Here is a 15,018-nt window from a genome sequence, read left to right on the forward strand (position 1 = left end):
TGAATTCAGATGTTTGTTTTTCCTAAAGGTACTTGTAGAATGTCTTGTGTCATCTATCGACAATATTGTTAAAGTCTGTCTGATTTGTAAAATATGCAAAATGACCCCTTTAGTTAACCTTATAGTACCTAAATATTATTGTTTCTTTACTGGAAGCTGACAGCAATGAAACAAGAGGAACAGCACTTATATACCACTTCACAGTACTTTACAGCCTCTCTAAGCCATTTACAGATTTGTATTGCCCCCCAACAATCTGGCTCCTCATTTTATTGACCTTGGAAGGATGGAAGGCTGATTCAACCTTGCGCCAGTGGGAACTGAACTGTCAAACTGCTGACAATCAGCAGAATTAGCCTAAGGTACTATATTCTAACTACTGCACTACTACAATGGTTAGACCAGAGAATGAATAGAGAAATTATTGTGATAAATTGTACCTTACACAGTTGAAAGATGGGGTCATCTGAAACTCTACTCTGTGGTAGAATAGAATAATGTACTCTACTCTATTAACCTGCAGTACTGCATTCTAACCACTGCACCACCACGGCTCAAACAAACAGCAACTTTGAATATTGCCTACTTTTAATAAGGGGCTGGATGAGGAATAACAGATATAATTAAATCCAGACAAGATGGAAATGATATGGATAAATGTAAGCAGGACTGAAGTAAAGCTTTTTTTTTTTTTAAAAAAAATGAATAATACTTTCCCAGGAAGAGCAGATTTCTCAGTGTTCTTTGTGCACTTTGACCCCACTGGATTTGCAAAGAACATATTTGCAAAATTTTTGTTAGTTGCTCTTGATACTTTCTGTGCAGAATTGGCAGAAATTGTCCACATTGTTCTTAGAAACCATATAATAATTGCTATGCACTCATATTATCCTACTAATGACAGGCAGTCAAGTTTGAGGAAAACATGGCAGCCAGAACAAGATAGACGAATCATATAAAACTGTTACTAAAAGATCTGCACTGACTACCAAATTATCACCAGGCTTGATTTAAGGTGCTCCTGTTTATATACTTCCTATATTTAGTAATCCATCATCTTATTTTTAGTTATGAATAAATCTTTGAGAAGATTACAAAATATACATGATACCTATTATTACCCATTATTTATTTTCCCCCTCTTCTAATATTTAGAAGTATATATTTTGTTTCAATTAATCTATCCTGTGAAAATGATGGTCACTGTTGATCTCCATAAATTAAATATTATTTCTAATCAACACTTCTGCACATGCAAATGATGTAAAGGAGCACTCTTACCATATTGGTATGTAATTTATAGCTCATCTCCAAGTACTAATATAAAATACATTCAGACCCACTGATATTATAATACAGGAAAACTTTCCTATTCGTTTTATAGAAGAAGTTTCCCCTATGAAATATGTACTGTATAACTATGTATTGGTACTAGAAAATCTATTCAGTTGGAAAGCTCAGTCTCTGCACTAAAACATGCTGGAAAAGACTTACTGGACTAGGATATGAGATTTCACATATTAGCCATTTCCTCCAATCTTTTAAAGTTTCTTGGTAAAACACTTATATTATTATTCCTAGTAGTGCTACATATTTAAATGACAACTGCATCCTCCAATGGACACAATCACTTTATTCCTGCAATAAAATGTTACCCTGCCTGCCCTTAATATCTGGATAACTTTTGGAGCAGATTTCAGAGATGCACCAAGACTGCAGGTTAGAGGAGAGGGGATATGTATATATGTATGTATGTATGTATGTATGTATGTATGTATGTATGTATGTATGTACGTACGTATGTACGTACATACGTATGTATAAGTTTATTTAAGTTATTGAACATAGCCCATTAAACATGACTAACACCTAATTGAAAAAATTAACCAACTATTTTGGAAACATAGCATTCATACATAATTATTAGGTAGTGCATGCTACTTTGATTGACAAATAGTACAATTTTGTATTCAATTAAAATCCATTGCAACTGAAAACTATCACTTTAGGGAGATACTAAGGCTAAAGTATCAGTCATATTAATATTTTATGTGCAAGGACCTCATTTGTCGGGATTAAAGGTTTTGAGGGCTTTCACCAACAGCCTGGTATGATTAGATTCAGATACAAGTTGATGTACTGAGTGACAATGCTGTGTTACTCATGACCTAACATAACAAAATTCTTCACTTTTTTGTTTTTGCGTGATCAAAAATTCATAGAGTTCCTAAACTTTTCAAAGACTGGTCACACTCAATAACATCCAAAGTGATTTTAATATTTCTATTGTATTAATAAAGGCAGCATGTATTATTCAGTAGCATTTTAAGCATTTTCAGAAAACAGCATATTCAGTCATACAGTAGATTACTCATGATATTAGAGATAGGTAAAGGAGGCAGACTTAAATGTCTAAGTCTACAACTTTGTGAATTCACAAAATCTCAGATTATCTTTTTAGATTTAGATTGGTAAAGAAAGCTAATTAATCAAATCTCAGATCAGAAGAATGTAAAAATAAATTGAGCTTTTAACCCCTGCTCCTTACCACTCTCTATGTATTCATGATGGAATGATAATTATGATGGTGACATTATTTACCTCTTTGAGACAACCCATAAAGTTGTTACTGACAGGTGATCCTGGCAAGTCTGCTGTGCTAGGACTGCCTCCAACATAGAAAAAATCATCGGAGCCCAACATGGTGTAGTCTTCTTGTGTGTAGCCCGTCGTGGTCAGAATTCCATCCACTGATATAGTCACCTAGATAACAAAGCACAGGGAAAGGACACGCTATACTCAGACCTACATACTAATGTCCTGGGATATGCCTGGTTTTTATTTTTATTTTTATTTTGTTTTTATTTTTGAGACCTAAGGCGGAGCCCATTTTCATGTCTGTTTGAGGTTTAGACTTGGATTCTATCCCGAGGAGCTCTAACTATTTAAAAGAGTTGTCTTATTATTGAGCTAGTGTCAGCAGTCCCTATTTGCAACTCAAAAGGTTGATTAGCAGACACAAAAATGGTGTTAGTAGAATGCTTCCTAGGTTAGTTTAGCTGGTGTTACATATTAGTAAGTTTATTAAAGTCTGTCATTGACTAATAAAAATAGCGTGCACTTTGATAACAGAAAAAAGGCACAAGCCATATTGCCAGCAGCACAATCACTCTTTGCACTATATATAGATATATATACAGCAGCAACTGTCCATGCAAGGGCCTAATTCCATGCCAAAGCAGGGGGGGGGAAGAAAGGAAAAAAACCAGCAAAAAACAACCAAGTGACAGCAGCAGACTTTGATGTGCACATGCAGGAAAGCGGATTTCAGAGAAGGAGAAGAAAAGAGAAAGGAATGGAAAGAATCAAATGGCTCCTTGATGAAGTAACAATGGATGAATGTGTAACTTCCATCATCCCCATTCATGCTTACATGCCATGCATTATGAATGGTTAGAAGGCTGGCTAGGCCAGCAGCATGTTAGGCCAGCTTAATCCCTTGTTAGTAAACCACAGCTTCTGATGCAAAATGTTAACGATGCCCCTCTACATGTGACTTCCAAAAATAAAGGAAAAGGAAAAAAAGAAAAGAAAGGAGAAAGAGAGAGAAAGAGTCGGACAGGAACAGATAAATAAAAGAAAAGAGATCAACAACAGATGACAAGGAGGTTAAAAAAGTAAGCAGAAGAGTACCAACCGCAGTTCCTCTTTTGTTAATGATGTCTACAGTTAAAAGAAAGAAAGGAAACACACGGCAAACCCAAAATAAGAAACAATTAGAATGATATCTACCGAACAATGTAGTTTGTTTACCATAGCGTGTCCAATGCCTGAGTGCTTTGTGGAGAAGGGGGGAGAAAGGAAATTAAAAACTTGTGAACAGAATAACGATCGTTTACTTAAAAAATATGATGGTCACTACCAATGTTAGTACATTATTTTGGTTCAGGTAACGGTTAGTAGAATGAAACATTCCATGAATGACATGTTAGTTATTAAGCATGTTAGTAACACAGAAAAAAGGGCAAAATAATTTTACAAGGAAAAATAAAAAAGCAGACTAACAGATAGGCCTCCATAGAGGTAACAGCAGTTGTATTTTCCTGCAAATATATATTGTGATATTGATCAATATAGTTTTTTAAATATATATATTTATATATATACTGTAGATCTTATTTCAGCTCTCCACCAGACAGAAACAAATATACAACCACGTTCCTTTTGTTCTCCTCCAGCTGAATGTTTCTGACAGACATTCGAAATGACTCTTGTGTTGGAATACCTAAAGCTCATCATCTGACCTCGGCTTCTCCTGATCCCCAAACCTTTCGAAACTCATTTCCCCACAAATCACTATGAATCCCCTAGTACTCAATTTTTTTTACGTTCATTTCATTTTATTTTTCACTCAGCACACAAGGACTCCTTTTCAACTCCAGTATGTCTTTCGGTCATATTGATGGACTTTAGGATCACAATTTACTGCGATGAAACCAAGCAAATATCTCGACCTGGGGTGTCCGTGGGGGTGGAGGTCATAAAAGTCAAGATGGCAGCTGCAGCTATGCAATTAAAACCCCACTCTTTCATTAAAAGGGTCAGGGTTTTGACTGTGCAGATGTGGATACCATTTTGACTTTTTTGACCACTTCACGGACTCCCCTGATCCTGACACACAACAATGAGTAGAATGGATTTCTGCATCTGACTGTCTGATCATGCACCTGCCAGAACAATCTGTACCTGATCCCTTCCACTCTCTTTGTATATAATTTTTAAAGAGCTTCATTGTTTCAACACTTTTGGATGAGCAAAGGCAAATCTAGAAAGTGCAGTCTAATTCAATGTCTACTTTTTAAAAATTAGTTGTTCTCTATTCATGTTCTTTTAATTACTGTTTCTATGATTAATCTTGTATTTATTTTATATAAAGACATGAACATTATCATTCTTGTCCTCACAACAAACCTAAACTGTCTATATGCTGCATATTTCAATGAAAATAGGACAAAGAAAGCATGGTTTCTGCTACAATTTCTGTTTAACGTTTAAAAAGGATTTGTGCATGAGAGAGAGTAGAGTGAAAACTTTCATATTTATATCTTAAACATTTTTATTATTTATGTTATTTCTGTACTACTTCTATACACTCTACACTCTGTCTTACAGCTTTTTGGAAGTGCCACTAACAATATCCCAGATGGAATCCTTCTTGTCTCCTCGGTATTTTCTGTGCTCATCAGAGAGCTTGTAAAAATGTCTATCACATGTTTCTTCTAATAAGATGTTTAGCATCCTGCATAGGGGTTATCCTTAGAAACATTTTGCACAGCTTTTGAATTGTATAGAAGAAGGCTCAGAGCTGGCTACAACCTCACTGGTAGACCTGTACATAAAAGAGATGTCTACATTGGGTTAAAAATCAGCAAATTATCCAGAGTCAGCAGAAGCTTCCTGGTAACTGGTAGTAAAAGTCAAATCCCACACAGAGTTAAGTGTGATATATTGTTACCACAATGGAGAATTGAAATGTTTACATTTAGGCTTTACTGTCTGTATCCCATTTCAGTTATAGATTCACAAGATATTAGTGTCTCTCTATTAATGTAGTTCCCTCTCACTAAGTTTGATTTTATAGCAAAGCAAAGGTTTGTTCTGAAAGCAAGTATAACCACTAAAATATCACAATCTTTTTTTAACTTGACAATCAAAGCAAAATTGTTCACAACTATTTGAATGAAATAGAATAGAATGAACTATTTAGGATATGATCCTACCACCATTTTTGCATGGATAACTCTCATCAATTTCATTGGAATTCTTGCAGTAACTTATATACAGAAGTGCAACCTAAGGATATAAATGCTATGCATAAGTTCATTGGCAGGACATGTTTCTTTGAGGAAATGCTATGTTATAAATGTATTTTAGGTATTTATTCATCTTTATAATCAGTTTTTGATTTCTTAAAATATAGTTAAGGGATCCAGTAGATAAAAGGAAAAACAAAGAAACATTCAGCTTTGTTTCAGCAATAGAAAAGTAAAAGCTTCTGGAAAATTACAAGTATGAAATATTAGCCTGGGAAATAATTGATTATCCAAGTGTCTACTCTTCTTGATAAAAATGATCTACTCTCCCCAGTCCACCTGCCTCTCACACATAAACAACTTTAAGCATCTGGCTGTGTTTGCATAATTGTTCAAAGCAATCCTGGTTAAAAATTACTTTCTAGGTGTGCCTGTGCTCATGTATAAAAAAGAATTATACATCTCTACATAACATGGTGAACCTTAGGGTTCAGAGGTCTGTTAAACACTCAGCTGCATGTAATTCTAACTGCAAGATCACCACACACTTAGCTGTAGCAGAAGCAAAGTCAGTTATTGCTGTAACCATTGTACTGTTACCTGACGCAGATTCCTGGTTACTTTCACATCATGCCAGGCATTGTCATTAAATTTCCCATTCACAGGTTCCACCAGTGCTTCAAAGGCCCCTGAGCCCAAATTAATAACTAAGGAGACAGCTCCATTTTTCAGGGCAAGGTTGACATAATCAGCTGATTTCCCAGTGTGAAGCATAAGTCCATTCCTCTGTAGAGTTTTAAAGGACAGAGTTATTTCATCGCTGCTGCTTTGGATAGGATTCTGGGAGAGATCATAGCAGAAATACTCTGATCCTTTGAATGTTGCAATATATTCTTCTTTTCCTAAATAAACAAGAAAAGAGAAAATCTTTGTAATTAATTGATTCTTGCACATAGAAGATTGAAAAATGCAACAATCACATAAATTAAGTTTTATTTTCCTAATGCAAGAATCATAATAATCATATTCCTAATTGAAATAAATATTAACAATTACTTAATTATGTTTTGTGGATGATCCTTGGTTAAAGAAAGCTTGTATATAAGCTTTAAAATAAATTATGGATACTTTAGCAAAGCCTGCAGGCCAATTTACTTCACATTGAATGAAATTGCAATGTTACTGTTGTTACTGAGTTATGTGTTGTTAAGACATTTTGAAGCACTCTGCATCTTCAAAGTACTGGATAAACATTTCAAGTACAAATTATACACATAGACATTTGGGTGAAGTGAGATTTCAAATGGTTATTAGAAAACAAGTAGTAATGGTTGGAAGAAAAGATAACAAAGAATGTATGGCACAACATACAGAGCATCCATGCATGGCTTGGCACATCACTTATCTGAAAGACCATCTAAAATAAAATTATATCTCTGGCAAGAGTTCTCTGTTCTGCATATATATGGAGCTAAAGAGAAGCCAGGGAACTCCTCATGGCTCTCTGGGGATGAAATGATCAAATAGATCATCACTGTGACTCTACTTCAGACCTCAGATCCCAGAGAGGTAGATAGAAGCTTGTCAGAGTTGATGGTACAGAACCATTTAGCAGCATTGTAATTGTTAGGTGCAAATAATCAGATTTGCACCTGATTTCAAATAGTTATTTTATTGTTCATGCCTATAGCACAGGAATCTTCTCAGACTGGTGGTTTGCACCTGGGGCCAGACTAGATAAGGTTCAACAGGGTTGAAAAGGGGGCTGGACCTTGTCTTCTTGTACCTATGTAGAGATTCCAGACTAATTCCCCACATGACTTTTCTGCCTAGCTCGCACAGTCTCTTCTCCAACAGTTATAATCATTATGGAGTCATCCATGTTTTGGATCAAGCCTTAGCAGATGGTCAGCAATGGGTGAGACAGGAGTATCTAATAAGCTGTTGGCCTGAACTATTGCCAAAATACCTTCCATTTGATTTACTTGGGAGAGGTAGCAAGAAGATCTCCCCCCTCTCTCTCCCTCCATCCCTCTCTCTTTCTCCCTCCCTCCCTTGTGCAGCAAAAAGTTTATATTTTTATAAAGGAAAGTTGATATGGTCATTGTAGGATAGAAATTAGAAAATAGCTCCATTTGCTAAAAGATTGTTCTATTATCCATTGTCCATTTATTGAAAGTCTATCATTAATTCGGAGATATGACAATATCTATTTCTTTTCACATTAATTTTCTCCATGTATATCCCTTTCTAGTAAACTATTGAAAAAAAAATCAATTATGACTGCACTAATTCCAAACCTCCAAAACATTGAAGCCAAATCATGGTTGAGACCCCCTCCCCCCTATTATTCAGTAAAAGAGGATAAAATGAGATGAACTGCCCAGAAATTCTGCCAAAGAAGTTCTATAATCTTCACACATATATAAAATCTGGCAACCTAGAGCACCTGTGGAGGTCCGATAAGTCCGAGTCGAACCGAGCACTTTTAACTACCTGCACCAAGGACTATGTCCGAGCACTAACAACTGCAAAAAGATCATACATCTCTGCCTTGGTTGCGTCCGCCGAGTCACGCCCAGCCGCCCTGTTTAGGATAACCTGCTCCCTCCTCAATAGGAGGGATGCGGGAGACCCCTTGCAGGGTAGAGCTGAGGACTATGCTCAATTCTTGGCGGACAAAGTAGCTCGGCTTCGATCGGACTTGGACTCCACCGCAGTAGATCCAGCCGAGACACAGGAGGACCACTTGCCACACCATCTCTGGGTTGAGTTCCAGGATGTTGCCTCTGGGGATGTGGACAAGGCCATTCGAGCTGTAAGTGCCTCCACTTGTATTCTGGACCCGTGTCCCTCCTGGCTGGTTGCCAACAGCAGGGAGGGGACACATGGCTGGATCCAGGCGGTTGTGACCGCCTCCCTTCGGGAGGGGCACTTCCCCGCCGTACTTAAAACGGCGGTGGTGAGACCCCTCCTGAAGAAACCATCTTTAGATCCAGCCATTCTAAACAACTTTCGTCCTGTCTCCAACCTCCCCTTTATCGGGAAGGTTGTTGAGAAGGTGGTGGCCTTCCAGCTTCAACGGGCCTTGGAGGAAGCTAGTTATCTTGACCCCTTCCAGTCCGGCTTCAGACCTGGTTACAGCACAGAAACCGCTTTGGTCGCATTGACCGATGATCTCTGGAGGGCCAGAGATGGAGGCTATGCGTCCATCCTGGTTCTCCTTGACCTCTCAGCGGCTTTCGATACCATCGACCATGGTATCCTTCTGCGACGTCTGCGGGAGGTGGGAGTGGGAGGCACTGTTTTACGGTGGTTCTCCTCCTACCTCTCGGACAGGTCGCAGTCGGTGTTGGTCGGGGGGCAGAGATCGTCCCTGAGGCCCCTAACATGTGGGGTGCCGCAGGGTTTGGTCTTATCCCCCCTACTATTTAACATATACATGAAACCGCTGGGTGAGATCATTCGGAGGCACGGGATAAAATACCACCAATATGCGGACGATACGCAACTGTATCTGTCCGCCCCGTGCCAACTCAATGAAGCGGTGGACGTGATGAACCAGGGTCTGGAGGCCGTTAGGAACTGGATGAGTGCTAACAAACTGGTACTCAACCCGGACAAGACCGAGTGGCTGTTGTGCTTCCCTCCCAATAATTTGGCTAATACACCAACGCTTAGGCTGGGGGGTCAAATTTTATACCCCTCAGATAGGGTCCGCAACTTAGGAGTCCTCCTGGACCCACAGCTGACTTTTGACCACCAGCTGTCAGCTGTGACCAGGGGGGCATTTGCCCAGGTTCGCCTGGTCCGCCAGTTGCGGCCCTACCTAGACCGGGAGGCTCTCACAACAGTCACTCGAGCCCTTGTGATCTCTAGGCTGGAATACTGCAATGGGCTCTACATGGGGTTGCCCTTGAAGTGCATCCGGCGGCTACAGCTAGTCCAGAATGCAGCCGCGCGAGTGATAGTGGGCGCACCGCGGTTCGCCCACGTTACACCCGTCCTCCGCGAGCTGCACTGGCTACCTGTTGGTCTCCGGGTGCGCTTCAGGGTACTGATGACCATCTTTAAAGCACTCCATGGTAGTGGATCTGGGTACTTGAGAGACCGCCTTCTGCCGATTACCTCCCTAAATCGACCAATTAGATCGCACAGACTGGGCCTCCTCCGAATTCCATCTGCCAGTCAATGCCGACTGGCAACCACACGGAGGAGAGCCTTTTCTGTTGCAGCTCCGACCCTGTGGAACGACCTCCCCGTTGAGATCCGTACCCTCACCACTATCCAGACCTTCCGCGCAGCCCTCAAGATCTGGCTCTCCCAGCAGGCCTGGGGATAGGTTCCCAATTTACCCGCCCGAGTGTTTGATTGCTGAATGAAAGTTGTGTTTTTACTATTTTTTCTTTGTTCACATACTGTTCTGTTTTTGACACTGCACCCCCCTCCCTTGTGGTTGTAAGCCGCCCTGAGTCCCCTCAGGGAAAAGGGCGGCATATAAATCCCAATAAAACTCTAAAACTCTAAAACCCGCCCGCAAAAAAACAATAGAAATCATTTGTAGAGTTTGTCTTTAGAAACAATGCCAGCAAATCACCCAGCAAAATGAGGGCGAATATGACTTATTTCCCATGAGATGAGATAAATTCATGAGGGTTGGAGATACTAATCATTATTAATACTGATAGCTACATAATTTAAGCTTCAAAAATAACTATGACTCTAAAAATTAGGGAATATGAGCAACAGATAATACTCATACTCATGGTAATACTCATAGCATGCTTGTGCATTTTCCATAGATATCTTGACAGATCAACGTGGGAAAATGTAAGACTGAACAGATAGGACTTCAAAAGTTTTGAACAGAGTTTTCTTATTAATGTCATAATTTGGATTTTGATTTGGAATAATAATGTCTTTCAGAAGACATTTTACCATTTATTTAGACATTTTGAACACTCTTGGTCATTTTAATCCTATATGGGTTGGACTGAATTTTCTTTTCCTCACTGGCAATAAACACATATTAAATTTTATCTATGGTCACGCTAGCTATAAATAAAAATATCATTTGTATGAGATTACATCATTTCATTTATCAATAAATAATTTTCCTATACCAATGATCAGTGGACTTATAATGGATTCCCCAAATTTTCAGGTGTTGTTCATTTTAAGTTAGCACAAAACTCTCTCATATAATGAAATGCCTCTCTCTTATAATGATTTGCTGTAGCATATCATATTATTGGGGAATGTAACTGACTTCAGACACAGGCTTTTGAAATCCATCTTAAAATTAATAGAAGATTGCAGAAATGATGATGTGCAGCTATTAAAAACAGACTTCCTATATTGGGAGTTTGTTTTATAAAAAATCAGAGGTATATCTTCAAAACATGATCCTATCTATATTATGAATAAGAGGCTATTGCTGCTTTTTATTCTTTGCTAATACTTTTATAAAATTATTTTAACATGCTGTTAGTATCCAGAATGTCATTCCTTAGAAGGACAAGTATTGACATGACAACAGTGTTCCAATATTTAAGAAGCTGCCACAAAAAAATGAAACAATAAATGGAAACTAAATCAAGGAGAGCTCCAACTTAGAAATAAGGAAAAACTTCCTGACAGATTCAACAAGTAATTGTTTTGCCTCCAGAAACTATAGGTGTTCCATCACTGAATGTTTTTTAAGAAGAGATTGGGTGGCCATTTGTCTGAAATGCTATAGAGTCTCCTACATGAGCAGGGGTTGGACTGAAACATCTCTAAGGTCTGCTCCAACTCTGTTTTCTGAATTCTTATGGTCCAGGTTTCTATTACTTCTTCTGAATCAGAATCCCAGTGTATTATGTACTCATAGAATATCTCTTTGGTAGTATATTTCCATTCCCTTAAGGCATTGAAATAAGGTTTTATGTGTTGTAATGCCACAATGTATTATTTTTAAAAAAATCCTACCATCTTGTTCATTAATAGTCAGCTCATGGAATACAACAGTCATCCTTTCTTTCACTTAATTTATTATCTTTCTGTACTAATAGTAAACTTGGCTCTTTCAAAGTGCATCCTAATCCAAGGAGTGTCTAACTTTTATGATTCATAATCAATGTTTATTTAAATAAAGAAAGCATGTGCATGATGCATTTTCTGCATATTTTTGCATGCAGAAATACATTTCCTGGTCAGTCAGAGCTCTAGATGGTTGATGTATCTATCTTATCACTGAATTTAGTTCTAAAATCTCTACTGTCTATGTCATGGTGAATGAAACTACAATGTGAAATACAGTAGCAGTGGCAATAGATGCCGTTCTATGAATCAAACAGGTCAACTACTTTTATGGCAAGCTTAGTAAATGAGAAGCACAACTCCTGTGAGATGAAATGATAAAAAAATATTTATGATATAGTGTCCATTCATTCCACTCTCTCTTTTATAATGATCACTATAGAAATATTTGTTAGATACAGTATCAGAGAACACTAGACAAAACATTCAAACTATTGCAGTGGTCTCCTTTTGGGGCTGGTGATTCAACTGGAATTTTGAAAGCATGTTATGTATAGTATACTGCCTAAGTTTAATAAAATGCTACCTAACATTAGTGAAATGTACTGTAACATTAACATTCCCTTCTACAGAAAGAGATGATCCCTGGTCCTCCCCCCCCCTTTTTTTTTCTTTCTTTCTTGCTACTTTTTCTTGTTCTCATTTTCTAAGAAAGCTAAGAAAGCTTGATATGGAGATTTTCAGATCAGAACCATTCCTGAGGTTGTTGTTTTGCTTCACAATATATTCCTTCTTTGTGTAAGAGTTTCTCTCTCTCTCTCTCTCTCTCTCTCTCTCTCTCTCTCTCTCTCTCTCCCTCCCTTCCCTCCCTCCCTTCATCTTTCTCCCTCCCTCCCCCCTCTCATTAAAAGATTACATGGGGCAGTGTCACTTATTGAAATGGGCAGCCATACAAACTGAATAAAGCAAGCAAGAAAGCCTATTGGAGATCTATAAATTCTATAGAACTGAAAGGAAACAGCAGATATTCCAGTAATCTCCCAGCACTGTATTTAATATAGCCATTTCAAGTCACATCATGAGTTTAGACAGTTGTTAAATGAGCAATTGTGAGACAGCTGGCAAATGATATTATATTTGCTATTTCTATTTCAGTCATAAAGCAGCTTGAATCATATATGTTCCTTTAAATGAACTAGATTTTATTGCTTTTTGTTGCCTGGAAGAAATCTTTCCCTGACTTCAGTTACAAAACTGTGGTGATGAGTTTGTGCATCTGCAGGAGTCCCTTGACAGCTTCCCACCAACCAATTCTGGAAAATATTTTTGGGAGGGTAATGATAGTGTAGAGTACATGAATACAAGACACAGAATAACAAGTCAGGGAGGATTGGCTTAGTTTTATTTATAATGGTTTTATATTGTTATTGTTGTTGTCTATTGTAAGCTGCTCTGAATCTTGTTAGATTAAGTGACAGTAAGCAGAGCAATCAAAGAACCACCAAGAGCCACTACTACAACACTGACAGGGCAAGCTCCTACAACCGTGATGGCGAACCTATGGCATGTGTGCCAGAGGTGGCACACAGAGCCTTCTCTGTGGGCACATATGCCATTGCCAGCTTCTCTTCTGGTTTCCCAGACAGTTGGTCTTTGCGGGTGGCAGAGAGGCGGAAAATATCCTGAAAATGTCCAAAAACAGGCTGGTTTTTGGGACCATTTTTCGAACCTTTTCCAAAAACAGCCTGAAAAAAAACCACTCCAAAATGGTCAAAAACAGATAATAAACAGGCATGCACATACCAGACAGCTGGTCTTTGGGTTTATGGCACTATGGCACACGCTCATGCACGCATGTTCTGGTGTGAGCACTTGGTGCCGAAAAGGTTTGCCATCACTGCCTTACAATATAAAATGAGAGCAAACCCCACTCCCTAACAGCACTAATGATGTTACCTAGTTTGGATAATGAAACATCTACAAGAAAACAACTCACAGAGCACAGAGCACCATTTCAACTGTGAGCTACAAATAGTCTATTTTATTGGTATGTTGAAATATCCATGATATCCTTCATCAGAACTATTTTAATTTCCCAACAAACCCAAGAGAACATATTTTAATCAATGTTAATTAAATTTTTGAGAAGAGATTGAACAACCATTTGTCTAAAATGATATAGGGTTCCCTGCTTGAGTAGGGGTGTTGGACTAGAAGACCTCCAAGGTCCCTTCCAACTCTGTTATTCTGAAATATCATTATCAACATAATCTGGTAATCTAAATTTGGAGCTTCTACTATTCTGTCAAACTTTGAACATGGCAAATAACCAAGTTAATGTAACTAGGATAACTTTAGTTAGCTTTCATAAGAGGTTCTGTCAGTTCAGTCTTATAAATGAAATGGAAAATTTTATGAGGAATAACCAATTACTTTATTGTACCTTAAATTCATTGGTTTGTATTAGTTTTTATTTGTTTAACTGTAAACTTGAATAAAATCATAATAAGAAACAAACTCATTGGTTTTAAAGAATTACTTTTTTTCCCCTCTTCAGCGCTGCTTTTATTTCTCTGTCAGCATATAACAAACTGTGATGGAATTCACACATCTGTTCAAGTATCATTAAAGGACTGCCTGATTATTTTCTCCAGATGATCTAAATAAATGATTTTTTTTTAAGCAGCCAGTTAAAAATGAGAACACAGGAAAAACAGAAGTGAAAGAAAATAAAAAGCAGAATCTTTAAAAAAAATAAAAAGATAAAACAAAAAATTAAGTGTTACACATTCTCAAATCACAATAAGGGGAGAATTTTCTGATAGTTCCTTCTTTTTGAGGAAATGACCCAGCTGTAAAGTGTCTTAGTATAAAGGGTACTAAGGCAGTGGTGGGATTCAGCCAGTTCACACCTATTTGGAACTTTCTAAGCAGTTCAGAAAACCGGTTGTTGGAAGAAATATCTTTTTGTTTTTACAAGGCTAATCCTGCAAGGAAGGCAGGAAGGAAACATTCTGGTGTTGTTTTTAGCCTAATCTTTATTGCCCTGCTTACAGAAACTGCCTCTCTGGTTAACCCTTATTACATTGTAAGTGAGTTGAGTTGGCCACACCCACCAAGTCACATGACCACCGAGCTACGCTTACCCAGCTGATCATTAGGGTAGAGAACCGGTTGTTAAATT

The 15,018-nt window shown here is 38.1% G+C and overlaps 1 protein-coding gene across 1 annotated transcript in view; it reads right to left on the reverse strand.

The window, feature by feature from the left end:
* LOC116507756 (neurexin-1) overlaps positions 1-11,826 on the reverse strand; it is a 106,261-nt gene extending 94,435 nt beyond the window's left edge. The window contains exons 1-3 of the mRNA XM_032216083.1: positions 11,784-11,826; positions 6,414-6,715; positions 2,602-2,763 (exon numbers count right to left, since the gene is read on the reverse strand). Of these exons, the coding sequence (XP_032071974.1) occupies positions 2,602-2,763; positions 6,414-6,715; positions 11,784-11,826 (507 nt within the window). The remainder of the gene's footprint in view (positions 1-2,601; positions 2,764-6,413; positions 6,716-11,783) is intronic.
* Positions 11,827-15,018: the final 3,192 nt, after the last annotated feature.

This window comes from Thamnophis elegans, chromosome 4, assembly GCF_009769535.1.
Source record: "Thamnophis elegans isolate rThaEle1 chromosome 4, rThaEle1.pri, whole genome shotgun sequence".
In the NCBI taxonomy this organism is placed as follows: domain Eukaryota; kingdom Metazoa; phylum Chordata; class Lepidosauria; order Squamata; family Colubridae; genus Thamnophis; species Thamnophis elegans.